Source organism: Pan troglodytes, chromosome 13, assembly GCF_028858775.2.
Source record: "Pan troglodytes isolate AG18354 chromosome 13, NHGRI_mPanTro3-v2.0_pri, whole genome shotgun sequence".
Lineage (NCBI taxonomy): Eukaryota > Metazoa > Chordata > Mammalia > Primates > Hominidae > Pan > Pan troglodytes.
In genome coordinates this window covers 125,988,328-126,013,992 of record NC_072411.2, presented here as the reverse complement: position 1 = coordinate 126,013,992, position 25,665 = coordinate 125,988,328, and the positions used below count along the sequence as shown (strand labels likewise).

The 25,665-nt window shown below is 41.5% G+C and overlaps 1 protein-coding gene across 4 annotated transcripts in view; it reads left to right on the top strand.

The window, feature by feature from the left end:
• AP1S3 (adaptor related protein complex 1 subunit sigma 3) overlaps nucleotides 1–25,665 on the top strand; it is a 167,942-nt gene that overhangs the window by 67,195 nt on the left and 75,082 nt on the right. For 2 of the 4 annotated variants that reach the window (XR_001716071.4, XR_010149902.1), the window contains exon 4: nucleotides 4,015–4,152. Coding sequence is in view for 2 of the 4 variants with exons in the window: in XM_516121.8 (XP_516121.2) it covers nucleotides 4,015–4,152; nucleotides 10,619–10,654 (174 nt within the window). In the remaining 2 variants the exon portion in view is untranslated. Of the gene's footprint in view, nucleotides 1–4,014; nucleotides 4,153–10,618; nucleotides 13,829–25,665 lie in introns of those variants that run through there. The other 2 variants (XM_516121.8, XM_063790804.1) reach the window with 2 other exon arrangements.

Genomic DNA, 25,665 nt, shown 5'->3' with positions numbered 1-25,665 from the left:
GGTAATCACTCCTACTGTTAGTGAAACTTTTAAGTTTTATAGACTACTTTGGAGGACCACATTTTAGTATTTATCAATTTTAAATATACAAATCCTTTGACCCAAAATTCCCCAAGGAATTTATTCCTACACTATACTCAAATTAGTATACAATACACAACAAAAATTATGGCAGCATCATTTAGAATAAAAACTGGAAACAGCCCAAAGTCTGCCCATATCCATAAAGGAACTGCTTAAATAAACTGTGATATACCCCCAGTATGCCATGGTAATTCTGTATGGAAGTTGGATTCATTTGGATCTGTTGACTTAAACCATGTTCCTTGTGAAGTTTGCTAGTTTATTGACCTAACTTGTAAGTATATGGAGGAGTTTGCTAAAATATTGACATCTATTTCATGCAAAGTTATAGCATTCAGTACAACCGTAGAATTGTATCTGGGATGCCATTAATCTCTAGCATATTAGAAACAAGGCCTATATTTATTTATTTTTATTTTTTGAGAAGGAGTCTTGCTCTGTCACCCAGGCTGGAGTGCAGTGGCATGATTTTGGCTCACTGCAACCTCTGCCTCCTGGGTTCAAGTGATTCTTCTGCCTCAGCTTCCTGAGTAGCTGGGATTACAGTCGTGCACCACCATGCCTGGCTAATTTTTGTATTTTTAGTAAAGACAAGGTTTCACCATGTTGGCCAGGCTGGTCTTGAACTCTTGACCTCAAGTGATCTGCCTGCCTCAGCCTCCCAAAGTGCTGGGATTACAGGTGTGAGCCACCATGCCCAGACAAGGCCTCTACTTAAACTTGCTCATTCATTTATCTTACAAGCATTTTTTTGTGTCTTACAATGTGCCAGAAACCAGGGATATAAAGATAATGAAGACAAAGTTTCTGCCCTGAACTCACAGTACGGGGGAGTGATTAGTAATCAATAAGCAGAAACTAGTGCACAGAAGATGTAAGTGAGAACCCACAGGAAGTGATGTGAAATCTGAATGGGGAAAAGGGGATGTGGGGAATCGCCACATGCCTGACTTTTGAATTTGGCCTTGAAAAAATGAGCTTGGTTTTGCCAGCAGGAGAATAAAGAAAAGGACATTTGGGGACACAATCCAAGAATTGTTGGAATGTGCAGAAAGCAAAGGCACAAAAAAGCACCGTGACATTGTGAGTTTGTGGCATGTGTGTCAGATGCATGGATGAGAACTGGCACGGGAAATCAGACAGCAGGGCCCAGGCTGGTAAAGATTCCTATATGCCTTTGTCCTGAAGACCTTACACTGGAGAGGCACAAGATCAGCATTTTAGCAAAGCATTAGTGGTCAATGGCCCTGAGCAGGCACAACCGCCACCTGGAAGGTCATTGCAGTGGCCTGATGGAGAAGTGCTGTAGGCCTGAGCAGCAGCTGTGAAAGCAGAGAAGACAGGAAGGGTAGGGACTTATTTAGACAATAGAATCAGTAGAAACTGATGACCAAATCCAGAGGGATGAGATCAAGGGAGGGAGAGGAATGAGTGGGGAAGGGGAAGTATGTTGGTTGAACTCTAGAATGAATTAGATGGAGAAATTAGAAAGAGATTGCAACTACTAAGCAAAATAGGGACTAAAGGAAAAAGAATAATCTTGATATCAGCTTGGGACATAGTGACATGGATTGAGGAATAGGTAGGTAAAGATGTCTAGTTAGTGGGTGAAAATATTGGACTAGTGGCCCAGAGGGAGATCAGGGCTAGTCATCTAGGTTTGTTGAGCTACCTGCATGCTAGACACAGCTGTAGAGAGTCAGCAAGATTGTCCAGGAGAATATGCATTTTGCAAAGAGAAGAGGCTCCCTTGAGGAACATGAATATTCAAGCAGAAGATGGATGGCTAGAATATAAGCAACATGCAGCAGAGATGTTTGTCTGTTCTGTTGACTGATATGTGCTAGGCACACCTTAAATACTTCTTAAACAAATGCAGGGTAGGAGGGAGATAAATTATCCAAGGAGTCTGAGAAGGAATTATCAGAGATAGACAAGAAAAACAGGCATTAAGTGATACTGCCAAAATCAGGGGAGCAAGGGAGAAGAGATTTTCAAGGAAGAGAGATTGGTGAAGAGTACCACATGTGGCTGAGAGGTAAACGTTGGGGAGGTCTGGAGACTTTCTTTCTTTTTTTTTTCTCCTCCCTTTTTTTAAAATTACACTTTAAGTTCTGGGATACATGCACAGAATGTGCAGGTTTTTTACATAGGTATTTATGTGCCATGGTGGTTTGCTGCACCCATCAACCTGCCATCTACATTAGGTATTTTGCCCCCCACCCCCCAACACACTCCGGTGTGTGATGTTCCCCTCCCTGTGTCCATGTGTTCTCATTGTTCAACTCCTACTTATGAGTGAGAACATGCCGTGTTTGGTTTTCTATTCTTGTAGTAGTTTGCTGAGAATGATGGTTTCCAGCTTCATCCGTGTCCCTGCAAAGGACATGAACTCATCTTTTTTTATGGCTGCATAGTATTCCATGGTGTATATGTACCACATTTTATTTATCCAGTCTATCATTGATGGGCATTTGGGTTGGTTCCAAGTCTTTGCTACTGTGAACAGTGCTGCAACAAACATACATGTGCATGTGTCTTTATAGTAGAATGATTTATAATCCTTTGGTATATACCCAGTAATGGGATTGCCGGGTCAAATGGTATTTCTGGTTCTAGATCCTTGAGGAATCACCACACTGTCTTCCACAATGGTTGAACTAATTTACACTCCCACCAACAGTGTAAAAGCATTCCTATTTCTCCACATCCTCTCCAGCATCTGTTGTTTCCTGACTTTTTAATGATCGCCATTCTAACTGGCATGAGATGGTATCTCATTGTGGTTTTTGACTTGCATTTTTCTAATGACTAGTGACAAAAGCTAAAATAGACAAATGGGATCCAATTAAACTAAAGAGCTTCTGCGCAGCAAAAGAAACTGTCATCAGAGTGAACAGGCAACCAACAGAATGGGAGAAAGCTTTTGCAATCTATCCATCTGACAAAGGGCTAATATCCAGAATCTACAAAGAACTTAAACAAATGTACAAGAAAAAAAAACAACCCCATCAAAAAGTGGGCAAAGGATATGAACAGTCGCTTCTCAAAAGAAGACATTTATGCAGTCTGGAGACTCAATGAGCAGAGTTTCCAGAGAACAGCTTCAGTTGGGTGGGTGGGGTATGGAATGGAAAGAGAAGGTGTCAGTGAGTAGAGGAGTAAGTAGGGAGTAAGACAGCAAGGATGGTGTGTGAGTACGGGAAATGAGCTTTATTTGGATGATGGGAGTGATCTTGCCATACTTGCTACACTTAAATAAACACCAAAATCTATCAGACTCTGCTTTGATCCGTGCCAGGGGTTCTGGATGTGAAATCCCCCAGTCCAGCGGCCTCAGCATCACCTGGGAACCTGTTAAAAGTGCAGATTCTCAGTTCTCATCTAGACCTCCTGAGTCATAAACTCTGGGGGTGGGCCGTAGCACCAGTGTGTTTTAATGAGCCTTTGGAATGAGTTTGAGAACCACTGGCTGTGACATAATTTTGAGAAAAATTAGCACAGTTGAGCTAATTTTCCTCTGAAGAATTAGTTTCTGAGAGAGTTCTAAATCTAGAAGCCAAGATTTACAGAGCAGAGAGCAGGAGAAACAAAGCTCTGCCCTCCTTCCTGGAATGCAGCTGGGGCTCAGTTTTCTTGGTGCAGATAGGAAGAGGAGCCGAGTGGCCTCATTCCCTTACTGAGCCTCAAATTTCCTGTTGTAACACTAAACATTATTATCTAAGGATGTGCTTTGCTTTAATAGAATGTGGCATTCCATTTATTAAAGGCCTGGCATTCCCTGTTCTTTTTTTCTGTCCTTAAAATGCCATCTGATATTTTTATTTTTGTACGCCACATGAGTGCAAACTGAAGAAGCTCGAGATTTGGGCAGATGTTTCCCCTGATACAACTGCAAGTTTATCAAAACGTTTGTTTTTGTCCCACCAGGTCTGCGAGCTGGATATTATCTTTAATTTTGAAAAGGCTTATTTCATCCTGGACGAGTTTATAATAGGTGGGGAAATTCAGGAAACATCCAAGAAAATTGCTGTCAAAGCCATTGAAGACTCTGATATGTTACAGGAGGTCAGTACGGTTTCCCAAACCATGGGAGAAAGATGATGATGATGATGATGATGATGGTGTTAATAATTATAATATTAACCAAGACTTACTGAGTACTTACTCCGTGCTGGGTACAGTTTCTAAACTATTTATATGTATTAGCTTATTTAATCCTCACAACAACTCGAAAAAGTAGGTGGTATTGTTACTCCCACTTTACAGATGAGTAAACTGAGACACCAAGAGGTTAAATGACCTGCTCAGTTTCACACAGGAAGTGTGGAATTCCTCTATTCCACTAGGAAGTGTGGCATAGAGATTTGAACCCTGGCAATTGGGCTTTAGAGTCTTTGCTCTTCACATTTGGATGAGCTTTGGAGTGCAAGAGTCCTTCACTGCCAAAAAGGTATCAAATACTTAGTGCTATTCTTTTCAAGAATAATTTTATGAGATGTATAAAAAGACTTTCATTAAAATACCTATGCTGCCCTGGGAAAGGAGAATAGCAGTACATTGTTATTTTGTTTGCCAGGAATATTAAAGCTTTATTATTGAGCATGGCATTTATCATTTTAATTAAAATTTCTTACACCTTTTGGGAAGGCTGTATGTGTGCTCCTGTTTGCATAAAGAAATTGGGAACACTGTGGTTTGCTTGCCAAGGTATAAATGGGCCCAGAAGCATCCATTTGGTACTGCCCTGGACTCTGGGATTTCTATATAAAATAAAGTGGGAATGTTCTTTTAGGAGCCGCACAGATTTGCATCATACCTCCTCAGGGAACTTACCTACATCAGCCCCTCCATTCCTCCCAGGACACTGTGAGAAAGAGCACTTCACCCCACTGACCTCTGCCCTCCCAAATGAGATGCTCTGAGGGGCTGGGTTCCATCCCAGACCTGCCACCCCTAGATTCTTCTTCCCACAGCCTCAGTGGGTCTTCCCATCTTCCTATTTTCAAATAACTAGGTCAAGAGGATCCAGAGCATTGTAAAGCACCTATTTAAAATCGGCATTTGGCCAGATGCGGTGGCTCACTCCTGTAATCCCAGCACTTTGGGAGGCCGAGGCAGGCAGATCACTTGAGGCTAGGAGTTCAAGACCAGCCTGGCCAATGTGGTGAAACCCCATCTCTACTAACAACACAAAAATTAGCCGGGCATGGGGATGTGTGCCTGTAATCCCAGCTACTTGGGAGGCTGAGGCAGTAGAACCACTGGAACCCGGGAGGCGGAGGTTGCAGTGAGCTGAGATAGCACCACAGCACCACCTGGGTGACAGAGCGAGACTCCATCTCAAAATAAATAAATAAGTAAAACTGGCATTAAAGCTATTTTTTTTCCTGCTATTTGGAAGAGGGTGATTAAATTAACAAAACACCATTAGGTGTGAATTCCCAGCAACTGTTTTGGTGCATCTTTAGGCTGATTACTTGCTCCCGCCCAGCCAGAGCATCAGTCCTCTGGTGAATGGATGTGGAGGAAAACATCTATTTGAGTGGGTGCCGTAAGCAGCTGCGTGTGCCTATTAGAAGGCCAATGCATTCATTACCAGAGGTGTCTGACCTCAAAAAGTGCATCTAAACTCTCTGATGTTGATTTGGCTGTCTCCAAATGCCGCAGGGAGGAAAACTTTACAAGGTATTTGAGAAATCAGTGGTTTGGAAATTTCACAAAACAGTGTTTCATAAAATACTCCGGGAGTTGGGGGCAGGTGGAGGGGGTGGAGGTTTTTTTTAACTTCAGGACCTCAGGGTCCTGACTGTGGAGTCTCCTTACAGGAGAAACAGAGTTTTTAACGGAGTCTTTGGCACTTCAGTAATTAAAGCTGAATTGGGGGCCAAGACACACCTGGGTTAATTTGAAATCCTCTCAAATTAGGAAATGTTTTAAAAAGGTTGTCATAAATCTGGTGTTCCTGGTTCCATTTAAATCTAGGAAGTAAGTGTTTCAAGAGTGAGCTCTTTCACAATTAAATGCTAATTGGTGAATGAGTGGAGGGGCTTGATGGGCAGGTCTCAGGGGACCTTGCATTTAGCCCTGGTGTCCCTATGGTGAGCAGGCAATGTCGTGGCCACCCTCTCAGTCTCTTCTGTTGCGCTAACAACACTTGCCAAATACAGAGAGTGTTATTAGCGTTCTCTTGGGCTCTGGTATTCAGTGAAGTCAGTGAATATTCTGGGGAGCTTGTTGAAGAATTGACTTTGCATATCTTGCCTGCTTAAGAGGTTTAAACTGGATAGGAGCCAGTAGTATACTTGCATAAAGGAAAATAATTACTGCTTTTTTTTTTCCTGTCCTTTGGACCCAATCATATATTTGTAGTTACTGAAGGTTAAGGGAGGCCTTTGTGACATTGCTTTAGCTGTGAGAACAGCTGTCAATCTTCAGTAGCCCCTAAGACTTTTCTCTAGCTCCTACTTAATAACAGTTTCTTAGAATAATAACTTTTAAAAAGCTACACCTGCCTGCGGATTTAGTAAGAAGACATAGCCTCAAATCTCCAAATGCTCAAAGCTTATTCTGAGCGTGTGGTGGCTAGATGTTGATAAGAGGAAAAGAAAGGAACTGTTTACTTGGTTGGGAATACTTATTTGGGGGTAACAACAATGTGGACAATGGCACAAAGTTATTAGAAGGAAAATTAAACCCTCTGTCTGGGTGTGGTGGCTCACGTCTGTAAGCCCAACACTTTGGGAGGCCGAGGTGGGCGGATCACTTGAGGTCACGAGTTCGAGGCCAGCCTAGCCAACATGGCAAAATCCCATCCCTACTAAAAATACAAAAATTAGCCAGGCGTGGTGGTGCACATCTGTAACCCCAGCTACTTGGGAGGCTGAGGCAGGAGAATTGCTTGAACCCAGAAGGCAGAGGTTGCAGTGAGCCGAGATTCCACCACTGCACTCCAGCCTGGGTGACAGAGCAAGACTCCATCTCAAAAAAAAAAAAAAAAAAAAAATTGCTGGGCACAGTGGCTCATGCCTATAATCCCAGCACTTTGGGCCGAGGCAAGTGGGTCACGAGGTCAGGAGTTCAAGACCAGCCTGGCCAAGATGGTGAAATTCCGTCTCTACTAAAAATACAAACATTAGCCAGGTGCGGTGGTGGGCTCCTGTAATCCCAGCTACTCAGGAGGCTGAGGCAGGAGAATCGCTTGAACCCAGGGGGCGGAGGTTGCAGTGAGCTGAGATCATGCCACTGCACTCCAGCCTGGGCGACAGAGTGAGACTCTGTCTCAAAAAAAAAAAAAAAAAGAAAAGAAAATGAAACTCTCAAAGGCGATAGTGGTCATTAACCACAGGACTTGCAATAGGTAGGAGCGACAAACAGTAGATATTTTACCCCGACTAACAGCCTGCCAAGAAGGGAGGCTCAAGGCCAGATGCGATGGCTCATGCCTGTATTCCCAGCACTTTGGGAGTCCCAGGCAGGAAGACTGCTTAAGTCAAGAGTTTGAGATCAGCCTAGGCAACATAGTGAGAACCTTGTCTCTACAGAAAAATGATAAAATTAGCCAGGTGTGGTGGTGTGCACCTGTAATCCCAGCTACTCCGAAGGCTGATGCGGAAGGACCGCTTGAGCCCAGGAGTTTTGAGACCAGCCTAGGCAACATAGTGAGAACCTTGTCTCTACAAAAAGTAATAAAATTAGCCAGGTGTGGTGGTGTACACCTGTAATTCCAGCTACTTGGAAGGCTAAGGTGAAAGGATCACTTGAGCCCGAGAGGTCAAGGCTGCAGTGAGCGGTAATCGCACCACTGCACTTCAGCCTGGGTGACAGAGTGAGACCCTGTCTCAAAAAAAAGAAGGGGAGGGTCAGATTGTATCTCATGAGCAATAGGATTCTATGTGCCCTCGTGTGGATGCAGGCGAAACTGCTAGGTGCACCCCAACACTGTCACCCTTAAAAGCGTAAACCATGTTAACAGCTAAGCCAAACCACAATGCAGTAGGAAGTCATAACATACACTGTGCTATATGCATAAGAAACACAGCAGAGCTAGATGTATCCAGAAGAGGACCCAAGATACAGACTCCAGCTCCTGTCTTGAGAAGGTAAGAGCAACTAAGGTTCTGCCAGCTCTAAAAGTCTGCCCCAAACCTTTAAAGTGGCAAGCTCAAGAAAATGCCAACTTTTACCTTATTGGTTTACATAGCTTGAGTAACCAGCCTGGCTCGGCTCAGACAGGGCAGCCAGTGTGGTGTTTAGCAGACTGAGTCATCTGGTGATGTGAGCAGTGCCAATGACTAGAGGCCACTGAACCACAAAGACAGGAAAGTGTCAACTCCAGGCCCCTCCCGAGGCTACAGGCAGGGCCTAGCAATGCCCTCATCTGGTCATGGGTTTTTGTCCACTTTGCAAAAATAAGATACTTTAACTGCAAAAAGTACATAGCCATACAATATAATATATGATAGAGGAGTGTCAAGCAATTAATTAGTGAAAATAACATGCAACCATTTTTTATTTTGTGATGTTTGTCATCTTCAAAGTTCATAATCTGTGGTCATTTCTTTTCTCATTCTAAGTGCACTTTATACCTGATTTTGTATTTGTAACTTTGTATTCCCATTTAAATGGTGTAAACTCTAGATTCCATAAAACCAGCATGGCCCAATGGCCTGTATGATCCCTCTGCTAAGTTAAAAGACCCCACGGGCAGCATCTGTAGAGGGGTAGATGGGTACGGGGCTGTCTTGGCCAATGCCCACTTAGGAGGTGAGAGCTTTGTTGAGTAAATGTGGATGACTGAATACAAATGTTTTCTGGCAGAAGAACTCTGGAATTCTAGATAGAGTTGATGAAAACCAGTTAGAAAACCTCTTTTGAAGGTAAGGGCAGATTTCTAGCCCTAGTATCTCCTGAGCAATCTTGCTCGGCCAGTAGCCTTGGTCTCTTCAGCCCATGTCAGTCAGCGTATTTCCTGGCAGGTTCATATGAATCATATACCCTGGAGTTTAAGCTTAAGAACAAGTTGAACTTGGATTGCTAAATGAGCAGATCGTGACTCAAACGAAAGAGGCAGGTGACTTTTTGTCCTCTCGAGCTTTCTTATTGATTCAACTTGGGGCCCTGGTGTGACAAAATATATATGTTTAAAGTAGGAGAGTGTGCAAGAGAAAGCCCGTCTGTCTTGCATGGTATAGAACCTACAACATCACTGTTAACTTTGAACTCTACCTGTAATTGTGAGTCTGTTCAAACATTTTTTTTTAAATGCTGAAAAAAAATATTATGGCTTTGGGGCATGTTAGCAAACTTAGTAACTGATGGACAGTATGAAAAGAATGAGATCATGTCCTTTGCAGGGACATGGATGGAGCTGGAGGCCATCATTCTGAGCAAACTAGTGCAGGGACAGAAAACCAAATGCCGCATGTTCTCACTTAAAAGTGGGAGCTAAATGATGAGAACACATGGACACATAGAAGGGAACAACACGCACTGGAGCCTTTCAGAGGGTGGAGGGTGGGAGGAGGGAGAGGATCAGGAAAAATGACTCATGGGTCCTAGGCTTAATACCTGGATGATGAAATCATCTGTATAACAAATCCCCATGATACACGTTTACCTCTATAACAAACCTGCACATGTATCTCTGAACTTAAAAGTTAAAAAGAAACATAATTTGTATACTTTGGGAGGAAGCCTTTGAAAACATATGGCAGAAACTATACATTTTTTTCCTGTGAACTTGGTAGAGAAGTAAAGAAATTCTTAAGAATTTTGGTCTGTTTATCTTTTTTGTCTTGACAATATGTATAATAAAGATGCTCTGCACAATATAGGTAATGATACATATGTTATACAGACGTAATTCAGAATTCTCTAATACACGTACCTGGATGTGGTCCTCCTGATCATTTTAGCAAATGTGTTTATCTTAAGTCAACAGTGGTATCTTGGCAACTTTGCTTTAGCATTTCTCTCTCTCTCTTTTTTTTTTGTTTTTGTTTTTGAGACGGAGTCTCACTCTGTCACCCAGGCTGGAGTGCAGTGGTGCAATCTTGGCTCACTTCAACCTCCGCCTCCCGGTTCAAGCAATTCTCCTGCCTCAGCTTCCCAAGTAGCTGGGAATACAGGTGCATGCCACCACACTCGGCTAATTTTTGTACTTTTCATAGAGATGGGGTTTTGTCATGTTGGCCAGGCTGGCCTCAGGTGATCTGCCCACCTCAGCCTCCCAAAGTGCTGGTATTACAGGCGTGAGCACCACACTGGCCAAGCATTTCTCTTATCAGACATTCACTTTATGATCAAGCTTAACTTTTTCTCAGTTGAAAGTTACTTAATTCCAGCCCCATATGGATGTGTATACAAATTATACTCAAACTTTGATTAGAATGCAAAGATTTTATATCCATGTATCCTTTTGACAACTTGTTTTCAACAATGGCAAATAAATAAAAGAATGCAGAAGATTTCACAGTCTGCGGAAGGCTGTGACTTAAAGGGAAAATTGTTCTAATTTATTGTTCGCTTTCAGACAATGGAAGAATACATGAACAAGCCTACATTTTAACTGGAAATCTACTTGAAGACTCCAGCACTACATGTTATGAAGCTGTAAATAAGCAATGCCTCCCATCCAGTTTTTTGATGGAGCCTCAGGCACCATGCCAAAAATAATTTAAAGGGATTCTTTGTTAACTAACAAAGTTAAAGTTGTTTAACATATTTATAATTACTATGTGTCTGTATTATTAAAAAAAAATTATGTGTCTGTGTTATACTGTATAGGTACTTGTAGCTCTAAATGTTTAAAGTAACTACCACCTAACCCAACAGACAATATTTGTAATGTATTAACTCCATGTTATGTTTTTAAGCTGGTTTAGATACATTAGCTGCAATTTTTTTTGCATTTGACACAATATTGTAATAATCCATGATTTTGAATGTAAAGTATATATGATGTCATTAATACTTTTTCTAAATGTTTAGTTTTCTAAATTGTATAATAATTCAAAATTATGTTAATAGTGCAGAGTTTATATGTAATGCTAGACATTTTTCATACACTTAATCGTACTGTAACTGCAATTCACATACAAAATGTCTGATTTTAATGTGCTGAATTCATTTTTTTTTTTAGAATTGGGATTATGAAAATAACCAAAGAGTATAGAACTTAATAAGTGTTTTTGATGCCTTAGAAGCTGCTATCTTGACTGAGGTTTTAATTTATCTTTTAATTGAATATAAGGGACATTCCAATAAGGTTTTCTATGAACTATATATTTATTAAGGTTTATAGAGACCTAGAGATACAGCATCTATGACTTCCTTTATTATTCTAAAATAGTATGATAAGAATTAATAGCAATAATAATTATTGCTACTATTTTTTAAAATTCACGTTCCAAGCACTCTTAGATGCTGGAAATTTCATTTCAAATATGTTTTAATGTATCTCTAATGCATTTGAAGACTTATTACATGGCTTACTTAGAGCATTTAAGATTATCACAGCCTATATGGTAGATTCCTTTCCTCCTTTTTTCTTTTCTTACCCTTTCCTCCCCAAAGAAAAGATTTGCTGCTGACCATTATTACTGTAAGTATATCACATTTGTGCTTCCTGGAATGAAAATTCTGTATAACCAGGTCCTAACAGTGATCAGACATATTACAGGGAAATAGCTTGTAGGCTGGGAGTGGTGGCTTACACCTGTAATCCCAGCACTTTGGGAGGCCGAGGCAGGTGGATCACTTGAGGTCAGGAGTTCGAGAGCAGCCTGGCCAATATGATGAAACCCCATCTCTACTAAAAATACAAAAATTAGGCCGGGTACAGTGGCTCATGCCTATAATCCCAGCACTTTGGGAGGCAGAGGTGGGCGGATCACAAGGTCAAGAGATCAAGACCATCCTCGCCAACAAGGTGAAACCCCACCTCTATTAAAAATACAAAAATTAGCCAGGAGTGGTGGTGCGTGCCTGCAGTCCCAGCTACTTGGGAGGCTGAGGCAGGAGAATCGCTTGAACCTGGGAGGCAGAAGTTGCAGTGAGCTGAGATTGTGCCACTGCACTCCAGCCTGGGCGACAGAGCGAGACTTCGTTTCAAACAAACAAAAAAATTAGCCGGGCGTGGTGGCAGGTGCCTGTAATCCCAGCTACTCAGGGGGCTGAGGCAGGGGAATGGCTTGAACCCAGGAGGCAGAGGTTGCAGTGAGCCAAGATCCTACCAGTGCACTCCAGGCGGGTGACAGAGCAAGACTGCGTCTCAAGAAAAAAAAAAAAAAAAGAAAAAGTAAAAGCTTGTAGTATTCTGTCTTGCTGCCTGCTATTTGATGTTTTACCTGTGCATTTTCAATGTTAGCTTTGAGGTCTGGTATCATTCATATTACAGTGGTTTGGGACCTCCAGTGATTTCCTAGAAGAGTGTGTTTCCTGTTGGATTCTTTAGGAGATCCCATCTGGTAGATTTTTAGAGAACTCGATGGAAAAATGTTCTCTTTAGTTCATCTCAGCAGACATATTTAGGGAAAACAGCAAAGCAAGCAGGAGAACAAAGGGAAAAATTCACCAATTCCTCAATATAACCATTGTTTAAAGGAAATAACTCAGATTAGCATATAAAATAATCATTAGGCTTTTACTGTCCAATATTTCTTCAGGTTACCATGTAATTACAATTATGGCATCAGCTTGAAGTTTATCATGTATGATTGATCACTGTGTTTACTTTAGCTAACCTTCAGTTTTGTGGTTTAACTTTTTAATGTGTTAGAATTTTTTCTTTTTTTCTTTCTTTCTTTTCTTTCTTTCTTTCTTTCTTTCTTTTCCTTCCTTCCTTCCTCTCTCTCTCTCCTTCCCTCCCTTCCTTCCTTCCCTCCCTCCCTCCTTTCTTTCTTTTTCTATTTTCTTTTCTTTTCTTTCTTTTCTTTCCTCGCTTCTTGTCACCCAGGCCAGAGTGCAATGGTGTGATCTCAGGTCACTGCAGCCTCCGTCTCCTGGGTTCAAACGATTCTCCTGCCTCAGCCTCCCGAGTAGCTGGTATTATAGGCATGCGCCATCACGCCTGGCTAATTTTGTATTTTTGGTAGAGTTGGGATTTCTCCATGTTGGTCAGGCTGGTCTTGAACGCCGACCTCAGGTGATCTGCCCGCCTTGGCCTTCCAAAGTACTGGGATTACAGGCGTGAGCTGCTGTACCCGGCCAAATTCTTTATTTTTCAATACAATTTTGTAAAGATGGACCTCATGTAAATCCATCATAGTTTTTCCGGTTCTTTTGAAATTTGTCACCATATTTGGATAAAGGTATCTCTTGAACCTCATTCAAATATACTACACATGTTCTGGATAATTCCATATTAGACACTTTAGCTATGGACAGGGCTTCTCAGACTTCAATCAGTGTCACACATAGAAAGTAAATATATCTCGTCTGGGCGAGGTGGCCCACGCCTGTAATCCTAGCACTTTGGGAGGTCAAGGCGGCAGATCACCTGAGGTCAGGAGTTCGAGACCAGCCTGGCCAACATGGTGAAACCCTGTCTCTACTAAAAATTCAAAAATTAGCCAAGTGTGGTGGCGCATGCTTGTAGTGCCAGCTACTCAGGAGGCTGAGGCAGGAGAATCGCTTGAACCCGGGAGGCAGAGGTTGCAGTGAGCTGAGATCACGCCACTGTACTCCAGCCCGGGTGACAGAGTGAGACCCTGTCTCAAAAAAAAAAAAAAAAAGAAAGAAAGTAAGTAAACATATCTATATGGCACAGTGGGGCAAATTTGAGGGATTTTAGGGACATCTTACATGGGCCTAGGCTAAAATAGTCATTGTGTTTTCTTTATGTTATATAATTACTATAAAACTACCAAGGGAAAGACAGTAAATGTTAAATTTCTATAAAACTTCCAAAATAAAATGTTTTAACATGTTTTAATGAGGAACTTGGTGTGTTTTCATGAATACACTTTTTTAAAGTCAGATTTTATGTTTGAAATTGCTACTCGTAATTCCTGGTGATGTCTCTTTAATATGACCTCTTTATTTTCTTGGTACCTACCAACAAGAAGCAACTTCAAAAGTAAGTGGTAGCCAATGGGAGAAGAGTATTGCTTTTGCTCCTACTGACTTTTCTCATCATTCACCTACATTTTGGTAATCTGATCTCTTTACACGTAATTAATGATGTGATCATTTTTTAAATCTAGTGACAGCTCCTTTTCTTTCATTAACAAATGTAAAGTTGACAGTTTTTGTGATAAAGCAAATGGATTTTTGATTCAAACTGTTTTTTCCATATCAAACCTCCTAAAATAATGATAAAGCTTTAGTCAAATGTATTGTTCTAATCTTTTTTGAGACAGAGTCTCACTCTGTTGCCCAGGCTGGAGTACAGTGGTGCGATCTCAGCTCACTGCAACCTCCACCTCTGGGTTCAAGTGATTGTTGTGTCTCAGTCTCACGAGTAGCTGGGATTACAGGTATGCGCCACATGCCTGGCTAATTTTTGTGTTTTTGGTAGAGACGGGGTTTCACCATGTTGGCCAGACTGGTCTTGAACTCCTGACCTCAAATGATCTGCCCACCTCGACCTCCCAAAATGCTGGGATTACAGGCGTGAGCCACTGTGCTCAGCCAGCGTCTTCTTTAGAATTCATGTTATAATACCTACGAAACATCATTGGTGAACTGTGTTTAATTTCACCTTTCTAAGTTGTAATCAATACATTTTACTGGTAAATTTTACCTGATAATGTACTTATTCACAATGGTCCCTGAAAATTTTTGATTAAGTTCATTCAGATGCTGAGGAATATGAGTAAAGCAAGCCAATAAATATTCTCCAACAATTTGCAAAGGACAACCATTAATTTTTTTTTAATTCTTATTTTAACTCTTGACACAAGTTTACCAGTAGACCATGTACTTTGGTATTAAGCAGAAATCATCTATTTTGCCACATATTGCTAAAAACAGAAAGGTCTGTAACATCTAGGGCTGCCTTTTTTTTTTGAGTCAAGGTCTGGCTTTGTTGACCAGGCTGGCGAGCACTGGCATGATCATGGCTCACTTCAACCTTGAACTCCTGGTCTTAAGGGATCCTCTCACCACAGCCTCCCAAATAGCTGAGACTACAGGAATGCACTGCCATGCCTGGCTAATTTTTAAACTTTTTTTAGAGAAGTGGGGGAAGAGGGGCATTCTCCCTGAGTTCCCAGGCTGATCTCGAACTCCTGGGCTCAAGCGATCCTCCCACCTTGGCCTCCCAAAGTATTGGGACTACAGGCATAAGCCATCATGCCTGACCTTCTCAGGCTTTATTAGACTCACCTTCTGATAGAACCATTTAATGTGGAATTCAGCCCTACACAAGAACTTTCGATAAGTTCTTCATGAATAAGCTCATGCATTAACTGAATCTCAGCATTTTTTCCTTGCATCTGTGCTATCATATAACTTATGCAGTGTTTCCATTATATTTAACTTATTTAAGTGTTCATTTACTATTTTGCTTACTAGTTTGTTTTGCAGCTTTACAGAATAAATAATGTTTTAAGCATGTCTCTTCAGGGTTTCACAGTTACTAACTAACAAGTATCAATTAACCTGAGATGATCTATTTACAATGTAACCATTCTGGATTAGAATTATTTTCGTGTCTTTGCATGTTCTGTATCCAGTGATAATATTATTCAAAAGTGGCACTTTTTCTCTTTCCTTTGGAAAATGATGAAAATTTCCACACAGATTGGTAAAATGAGCAGTTCTGCAATTGTGTGAGTTACATGAGGTTTTGCTATTGTTAGCTGACTTCATAACCAGCTTTATGAGGTATACTTGATATTGTTATAACATTTTTTTAAAAATTAAAAAATGGAGATGATCTCTCACTATGTTGCCCAGGCTGGTCTTGAACTGGGCTCAAGTAATCCTCCTACCTCAGCCTCCCAAAGTGCTGGGATTACAGGCGTCAGCCACCACACCCAGTCTACTATAACTTCTAGGAAACTTTGTTTCTTATATTATACTTGCCCTTATTTAAACCTTTATTTAATCTTGTGTGTAAAATGCTTGCTTAGTAGAAAGATGCCAGTATAATTTACTTGATTCTATTGCTTTACTTGATAACATTTTGAAGAGAAGAAGACATTTAGGCTGAAGAAAAGGGAGAATTACGGTCCAGGCGCAGTGGCTCACGCCTGTAATCCTAGCACTTTGGGAGGCCGAGGCGGGTGGATCACAAGGTCAGGAGTTCGAGACCAGCCTGGCCAACATGGTGAAACCCTGTCTCTACTAAAAAAAAAAAAAAAAAAATTAGCCAGATGTGTTGGCAGGCGCCTGTAATCCCAGCTACTCTGGAGACTGAGGCAGGAGAATCGTTTGAGCCCCAGAGGCAGAGATTGAAGTGAGCCGAGATCATGCCATTGCACTCTAGCCTAGGCAACAAGAGCAAAACTCCATCCCCCCCCCCCAAAAAAGGAGAATTATGAAGAACTTGGTTCCACAAGTAAGATAGTCCTCATACTGCATCAGTAGTGAATTAAACTTTTTTAAAACTTTTATTTTTTGTGGGGGGATCTGTTGAATTTGGGAAGCCTCCAGTTTTAATAAAATTTTTTTATTATGGTGGAAACATGTCTGTAAAACTTAGGACTATAGAAATGCAAAGAATAAAGAACTGAGGGAGTTACACACATTTGTAGTCAGAAATTAAGTTCAAAAAATAATTTAGGTCATTTGCATTTTTTAGTATGCAAAATAAATGGAAAAATTAAAGTGCAATAAAAATATAATTTGGGAAATGAATGCAGTAAAATTGAAAACATTGAAATATTAATTATCATTTAATAAAATAAACTTCAAAAAATGTATGAAAATATAAGTATCTTTACTTATGTAGGATTAAATATATTTCTGATAATCTGTCCTCTATAATGAATTGGTTTAATTATGTTTTTCTGTTTTTAGAAATGAGCATCTTTTTATTTCTGGAAACAACTTTTTAATGAGATTTTATCAAGCATTAGACTATGACTAATTATAATATACAAAGCCAATACCAAAACGATGGATAAATAAATGAATAAAACAAGGCACATTAATAGAAAAAAATGAATGAAATCAATTACGGGTTCTACTTGAAACACCTAATCTCATGATAATAGCAATAATAAAACAATTTGTACATACTTTATTAGTCGAACATTTATTAAAAATATAAGAGCATAGAGCAAATTAATTTGGAAGAAAATTTAAATCTTTTACATACAAATACCCTCAAGAATAATAAATCATGGAGTATTAATAAAATTAAACCAGCTGATAATTTTAGAAAGTGCTTCATGTGCAGAGACTTTTATTCAAGTCCTCTCTGCTTTCTGCTAGTGCTTTTTTTTTTTTTCTTGAAATGGGATGGGATTTCACTCTGTCACCCAGGCTGGAGTGCAGTAGCACGATAGCAGCGCACTGCAACCTGGACCTCCTGGGCTCAAGCAATCCTCTCACCGCAGCCTCCTGAGTAGCTGGGGCTACAGGTGTGTGCCACCATACTTGGCTAATTAAAAAAAAAAAACTATTGTAGACAAAGTGTCTCACTATGTTGCCCAGGCTGGTCTCAAACTTCTGGGCTTAACTGATCCTCCTGCCTCAGCCTCCCAAAAAGTTCTGGGATTACAGGTGTGAGCCATCTTGCCTGGCTATCAGTGCCTTTTATATTCAAAATATTTTGAGCCAAAATACATAATTACTGAATTTAGGAATTTTTCTGAGACAGCCATCCAAATACTATTTAAATATTATTTCAACTCTTGTGAACTTTTGGATCAATAAAAATAATGATTGGTTTTTTTATCTCTATACATGATTTTCAACTATCAGTCTCTCAGAGTAAACAAGTGGTCCATAGTACACTGGTTGTGATGTTCTGAACCATATTACTGAGTATCATATTTATGTTTAGAGAGTCAAAGTGGAGTAGGAATTGAGGACCTTCGTGCTGGTCCTGGCTGTGCCACTGACAAGGCTCTTGGACTTGCTCTTTGGAATGGATGGAATGTTAGAATCAGATGAGATCATACAGTGGTCTAATTCACTCAATATATAGAAGAGGGAAGAATAATCATTGCTGTAACATTTATGTTTTGATCAAGTGCCAGTGGTAGTCATTTGTTTAATTAAACTTTGTCTTGATCAAAGGTGTTACCCCATGAGAATATTTGATGAGTCTGGTATGAAATACAATCCTAATGACATTCAAGCATGTTTTTCACCCTTTTAAATGATACAAGTGAAGAATATTGAGTGCTCTTTAAATGAAAGATGTCATTATAAGAGTAGATAGAACCACTCCTGGAATAAAAGGGGAATTACAAGTTTGTATTGGCTGGGAGCAGTGGCTCATGCCTGTAATCCCATCACTTTGGGAGGCTGAGGTGGGTGGAAATCACCTGAGGTCAGGAGTTTGAGACCAGCCTGGCCAACATGGCAAAACCCCGTCTCTACTAAACAATACAAAAATTAGCCGAGCATGGTGGTTCACACCTGTAGTCCTAGCCACTTGGGAGGCTGAGGCAGGAGAATTGCTTGAACCGGGGAGGTGGAGGTTGCAGTGAGCTCCAGCCTGGGTGACAGAGTGAGACTCCATCTCAAAAGAAAAATAAAATAAAAAAAAAATAAATAAAAACGAGTTTGCATTGTCGAGTTTTGGAGGAGGGACTTCTCATATGTTTCAGAAGGAAAGGAGAGAACAGAGGAAGAATACATTTTTTGCTGGTCTTGCATTTGCAGCCTCTCTTGAAGGTTGGTTTATTCATGGTGGAATTATGGCCAGTGGAATGTGGGTTGAAGTAACCCATGCCCACTGCAGGTCTGGCTCACAAAACTCTCCCATATGAGACCTCCATTCTTTGTTTACAGCTAAACAAAAAGACTCCAGGACCCAGAGAAGGCAGAGCCATGAGATGGGAGGAATCTGTAAAAAGGCTGTCAGGAAAGCCAACCAACTAGGACAGCCAAACTGGACTAATATATGCAACAGAAGTCAACCTCTATTGTGTTACGCCACTGCACTGGGGTTGTTACAGCATTGAGCATGCCCCAATGCACAAAAAAACTGTGCGCTACCATCAGGAGGATCAGGATATATGAAATCAAGTTTATTTACAGAAAGTGCACAAATAAAGCACCCTTTGGAGATAACACAAGTGACTATCTGGAAAAGGGTGGATAATAAGCATGATTGGGAAAGTAGGCTTCTAAGAAATAGATACCAAAATGTAGAAGTAGAAAGATTGTGATGTTGCCATTCACACATCATGTCAGTTTTCTAGAGGCACAAATTGGGTCCCATGGGTTACCCTGCACCTGTGTACAAATTTTGTTTGACTGTCACTGTATAAAAAAATTGAATCAATCATGTTATTTCACATACAAACAGTCTTTTGTTTTTCTTGGAAAATTGTAAGAGCTGGCAATATTGAGCCTGCACTTCTGTATGGCAAGAATCAGCTGGAGCTGGAGGGTTGCACTGCTGTTTCCCACAGCCCCCACCTCTGCACCTGCCCACTTCTCTGGGCATTTTCTTTTCTTTCTTTTTTTTTTGAGACAGGAGTCTCACTCTGTTACCCAGGCTGGAGTGCAGTGGTGTCATCTTGGCTCACTGCAACCTCTGCCTCCCGGGTTCAAATGTTTCTTGTGCCTCAGCCTCCCAAGTAGCTGGGATTACAGGTACGTGTCACCACTCCTGGCTAATTTTTGTATTTTTAGTAGAGATGGGGTTTCACCATGTTGGCCAGGCTGGTCTTGAACTCCTGACCTCAGGTGATCAGTCTTTCTCAGCCTCACAAAGTGCTGGGATTACAGGCATGAGCCACCATGCCTGGCCCCCTGGGCATTTTCATTTGACCCCTATGCTAGATTTTTACCCTGCTTCTGTGGTTGCAGGTGCAGCCCCTTAGTTTGCCTTTTGAGACCCTCCATGATCTGAGTGCTTCTGTACTTTTAAATCACATACCCACCCTCCTTCACAGTTCCTTCAGGTTGATGTATTATTCTCTTCTTGTTGGCTGTTGCTTGTTCTGTTCATTCCTTTTACCTAAATGTTGTTTGCTCCATTTCCCTATATCCAGATTCTTTAACACCCAACTCACGTACTACTGTCTTCCTGAATCCTCTCTCATTCCATTCTTTCTCCCTTCTCTTAAATCCCTTTGCATTAAATCTATGCCTCACAAGGTACTTAATTTATCACTTTTAATGTTATATTGCAGATATTTAAATATAAATTACCTGGACATAAAAAGTCCAGGATGAGTGGGAGGGCTGTGTGTGTGTGTGTATGTGTGTGTTAGAGAGAAAGAAATAACTTTTCTGAGTCTCCTAATGGTCTATTGATATCTTATATACATTGACACAATTTCTCATAGCTACTAGATTAAAGTCTAAAACCTCTCCTTTAAAAAGATGTATTTTTCTTTTTTATTTTTTTTGAGACAGGATCTCACTCTGTCATCAAGGCAGGGGTGCGGTGGTGTGATCTTGGCTCACTGCAACCTCTGCCTCCCAGGCTCAAGTGATTCTCCCACCTTTGCCTCTGGAGCTGGGACTACAAGCACATGCCACCATGCCCAGCTAATTTTTGTATTTTTTGTAAAGAGGGGTTTGTTTGTTTTTTTCTGGCTGGGCGCAGTGGTTCACACCTGTAATCCCAGCACTTTGGGGGGCCGAGGTGGGTGGATCACCTGAAGTCAGGAGTTCGAGAGCAGCCTGGCCAATATGGTGCATGGTCTTTACTAAAAATACAAAAAATTAGCCAGGCATGGTGGCAGGTACCTGTAATCCTAGCTACTTGGGAGGCTGAGGCAGGAGAATCGCTTGAACCCAGGAGATGGAGGTTGGAGTGAGCAGAGATCGCACCATTGCACTCCAGCCTGGGCAACAAGAGCGAAACTCCATCTCAAAAAAAAAGGAAGTTTTTTTTCCATGTTGCCAAGACTGGTCTCGAACTCCTGAACTCAAGCGATCCTTCCACCTCAGCCTCCCAAAGTGCTGGGATTACAGGCATGAGCCACCGTGCCCGGCCGAAAGGTATATTTCTTTTAATACTGCCAAACTAGAAGATTTTTGAAGACTCACAAGAAGTTCTTGAATCTAGTAAGTTGTATGATCATTTCTAGAGTATATCATCAAATAGTTTATTTTTAATCAAGAGAGTTTTTACTGTCTCTTATGTTGTCTTGAATCCAGAAGTAACATTAAAATATTGTACTTCTGAAGCATGATAGGATTCCAAAATTTCAGGTGACAGGTGACACTCTACTGTCCAGGACCTTTTCTGTTCTGTCTACTACTGGGTCCCTACCACCCATACCAGTGCCTGGCACACAGTAAGATATCAGTAACTGCTGAAAGTTGAGGAACATGGTGATTACTTGGTTGCTGCTGTTCTTGTGATAGAATGATCAAAATTAAAACTGAGCACTTAGCAGTGGCACCATGAGGATGTGTTTTCTTTCTTGGGAAATAAAAATAAGAAGTTTGGAAGCAGAAGTTAAACTGCCACATTTCCAAGCCAGCCTTCATTCAATACCATTCACGTGCATGACACACCAAGCTTTTATGTTGAAGCTATTCATCTGGGTGGGGAGCCCATTGCCAAGCCTTGCCGGCATAATGAAAAAGAACCTGATGGCTTGTTGATGTGATTGTACAAGGAGGAACAGGCTTTTCAAAAATATGATTCAAGTCTACCCAAATATGTGCACTTTTTGTATTTTTAAATGTGTCATGTGGATTATGATTTTAGTGCAAGATTATGATAGGGGATCACTTATTAAGATTAGAAAACTTTTTGATTATTATTATTTCCAAGTCATGAAGTAGAAAGCAGTGGCATGCTGATTTCGCTCTGTCTCTTCAGTCTTCCTTTTGCCCTTTGCTACAAAAATGTGTTGACTTTCTCTTTAGATACCGTGTGAGATCTGTGTAAATGCAAGTGATGTGAAGATAAAGCCTAGGAAGGTGTATCTGTAAACAAAAATGGAAAAATACCTTTAAAGAAGCTTAACTGTAGCTGAAAGTGATAGTTACCAGGAGAATGATTGACTACCAAGTACATTGTATACTAGACCTAGGTAATACATTATTCATAAGGGACAGGAAAAGTAGCTTCCCTCCTTTCCTCCCTCCCTTCCTTTTCCTTTTCCTTCCTTCCTTCCTTCCTTCCTTCCTTCCTTCCTTCCTTCCTTCCTTCCCTTCCCTTCTCTTCCCTTCTCTTCCTTCCTTCCTTCCTTCCTCCCTCCGTCCCTCCCTTCCTTCTTCCCTCCTTCCCTTGCCTCCCTCCCTCCCTCCCTCCCTCCCTTCCTTCCTTCCTTCCTTCCTTCCTTCCTCATTTAGAACAGATGAGCAAGTGAGGAAGAACAGATAATAGTAAAAGAATTATATTTCATGTTGATAAATGTAAAGATTCCCTATATGTTTGATTCACACACTTTGTGCTCTTGTTTATATATGGAAATGTAGTGAAACAAGAATTTAGAGTGAACAATGCAAAAAAGGGCTGAGAGCCAAGTTAAGGCCCTTTATACAGTATTGACTTCTCTCAATTGTTCTTTTTTTTTTTTTTCCTTTTGAGATGGAGTCTTGCTTTGTTGCTCAGACTGGAGTGTGGAGTACAGTGGCGTGATCTCGGCTCACTGCACCCTCTGCCTCCCGGGTTCAAGTGATTCTCCTGCCTCAGCCTCCTGAGTAGCTGAGACTATAGGCATGCACAATGACACCCGGCTAATTTTTGTATTTTTAGTAGAGATGAGGTTTCACCCTGTGGGCCAGGCTGGTTTTGAACTCCTGACCTCAAGTGATCTGCCTGCCTCGGCCTCTCAAAGTGCTAGGATTACAGGCATGAGCCACTGCACTCAGCCATCAATTGTTCTTAATAATTGCCTTTTAGTGACAAAGGCAAATTATAGGCTGTAGAAAATTAGGCTTAGTGATAAAGGGTCCATGTTATAACCAAGTGTTTCCTTTGGAAGTGTATACTATGGGAGTGGCTCCTTCACTTGCTCCCAATAAAAATCACACTGCAAAAACTAACACTTAGAAAAATAAAACTCAACAGAAAATTGCTTGGGAAATCACACTAAACAGAAAATTGATTGTATATTTAGTAAAAATTGCAAATATTAATATTTAGAAAAATAAAACTGAACAGAAAATTGATTGGGAAATCATACTGGCATCTCTCTCTCTCTCTCTCTCTTACTCTTTCTTTCTCTCTCCTCCTTGTCCTTAGAGAAAGCAGAATATTCAAATCAGGACTGCTGCCTGTGGGCAGTCTGCCCTATACCAGGGCTTCCCAATCCATTTGCTATGCTATGTGGTGTGACATGAATGCAGTGCAGGTGACCTGAAGGTATTGATCCTTTGTCCCCAGAGGAGCCTTTTTTCTTTTCCAAAGGAAATGTACCAAAAATAGGATTATTTTCTATGAGTACCATGACATAAAAAGGTTGGGATGCTGTGCCATAAACTACTTTCTAACAACTAGCCTTACAAACTTGACCCTATGCAGAAGATTTAGAAAAGTAATCGGATTAATATGACAGTCCAAATGCACTGAGCTGTCATGCATGTGCTGAGCCCTCCACCTGGAATATCCTACCTTTTTGTCTCCTGCCTTGGGAATGCCCCACTCACTGCTGACCTGGTAACTTTTGGTCACCATCCAGGGCTCAGCTCAGTGCCAGCTCCTGTGAAACTATCCCCATGACTCCCTTCCCCAGCATTAATGAATTTTACTGGGTACCACAGGAGCAGAGAACACCGTGGCTCCTATATACGTGAACCTACATGGACAACAGTCCATTTCTCCCTCAAAAGTGAGCTTCTGCAAGGCAGAGGCTGTGAGCTTATGTTGCTATTCAGATGGATTACTTAATGTTTATTACATCAATGCTTTTGTCACACTTTCAAATTCACAAGGAAGGAAGTGCATTCAAACCATAGCCATGGGTTTCCTACCCACCACATCCCCACATCCCCCTGGATATATTTAACTGTAGAGTCAGGGTCCTGCTGTTTCTTTTGGTCCTTGATTTTTTTTTTTTTTGATATGGAGTCTTGCTCTGTAGCCCAGGCTGGAGTGCAGTGGTGCCATCTTGGCTCACTGCAACCTCCGCCGCCTGGGTTCAAGCAATTCTCCTGCCTTAGCTTCCCAAGTAGCTGGGATTACAGGCATGCACCACCACACTCAGCTAATTTTTTATATTTTTGGTAGAGACAGGGTTTCACCATGTTGACCAGGCTGGTCTTGAACTCCTGACCTCAAGTGATTTGCCCGCCTTGGCCTCCCAAAGTGCAGGGATTACAGATGTGAGCAACCATGCCCAGCCTTCCTTGATATTGTTGATAGAGTCATTTGAGGAGATTTGTTTTTCTTTGCTGACAACCTGTACTGGAAACGGTTAACTCTGCGTGTCTAGGTTGCTCAAGCTCTGCACATTTAAAAACTTGCCTCCAGAACTGGCTGGCTCTTGAGACATAACGTCTGAGCCCCTGGAATGTTTTGCCTGATAAGAGTGTTCTGCATACCCCAGCCTTGGGCCATGCTGTGTCAGTGTGACCAGATAGGTTGATCCTAGCTTTGTGATTTATGCCAAACACTGTCTTTGCTCTGGGTGAGGGGGCTGGAGTCTGGGTAGCTGAGGTCAGTCACATGGGTGCTGCATGCCTAGGTAACTGGTGTCTAGGTAAAACCAAAAGACACCGATGTTTGGTGAGCTTCCCTGGTTGGCAAAACTTTGCATATGTTGCCACATGTTGTTGCTGGGAGAATTAAATGCATCCTCCTGTGACACCACTGAAGGGAAGCTAGAAGCTTATGCCTGGCTTCTCCTGGACTTCCCCCCATGTGCCTTTTCCCTTTTCCTCATTCTAATTTATATGCTTTCACTGCAATAAACTGTAACTGTGACTATAATGGCTTCAGAATCCTGTAAGTCCTTCTAGGGAATCATCGAGCCTGAGGGTGGTATTGGGGACCCCCGACACAACCCAGTTCAGATGCTATTGTTCAGTAGTTTGGTATGTGAAAACAATTATGGAGGCCAGGCACGGTGTCTCACGCCTGTTATCCCAGCACTTTGGGAGGCCGAGGTGGGCAGATCACCTGAGGTCAGGAGTTGGAGACCAGCCTCCAACTCCTGAGACCAGGAGTTGGAGGTCAGGAGTTGGAGATCACCTGGCCAACATGGTGAATCCCCGTCTCTACTAAAAATACAAAAAATTAACCAGGCATGGTGGTGCGTACCTGTAATCCCAGCTACTCGGGAGGCTGAGGCAGGAGAATCGGTTGAACCCGGGAGGCGGAAGTTGCAGTGAGCAGAGATCACACCATTGTACTCCAGCCTGAGCAACAAGAGTGAAACTCCATCTCAATCAAAAAAAAAAAAAAGAAAACAGTTTTGGGTACCAGGAAGGGGACAGTTGGAGGGAAAGTCTGGGAAGGTGTTTTGGGGGCAGAGTGCAGTGGGGTCTGTGAGAAGGTCAGACCTTCTCAATTTCCTGGGATTATGTGGTGAGAGCCAG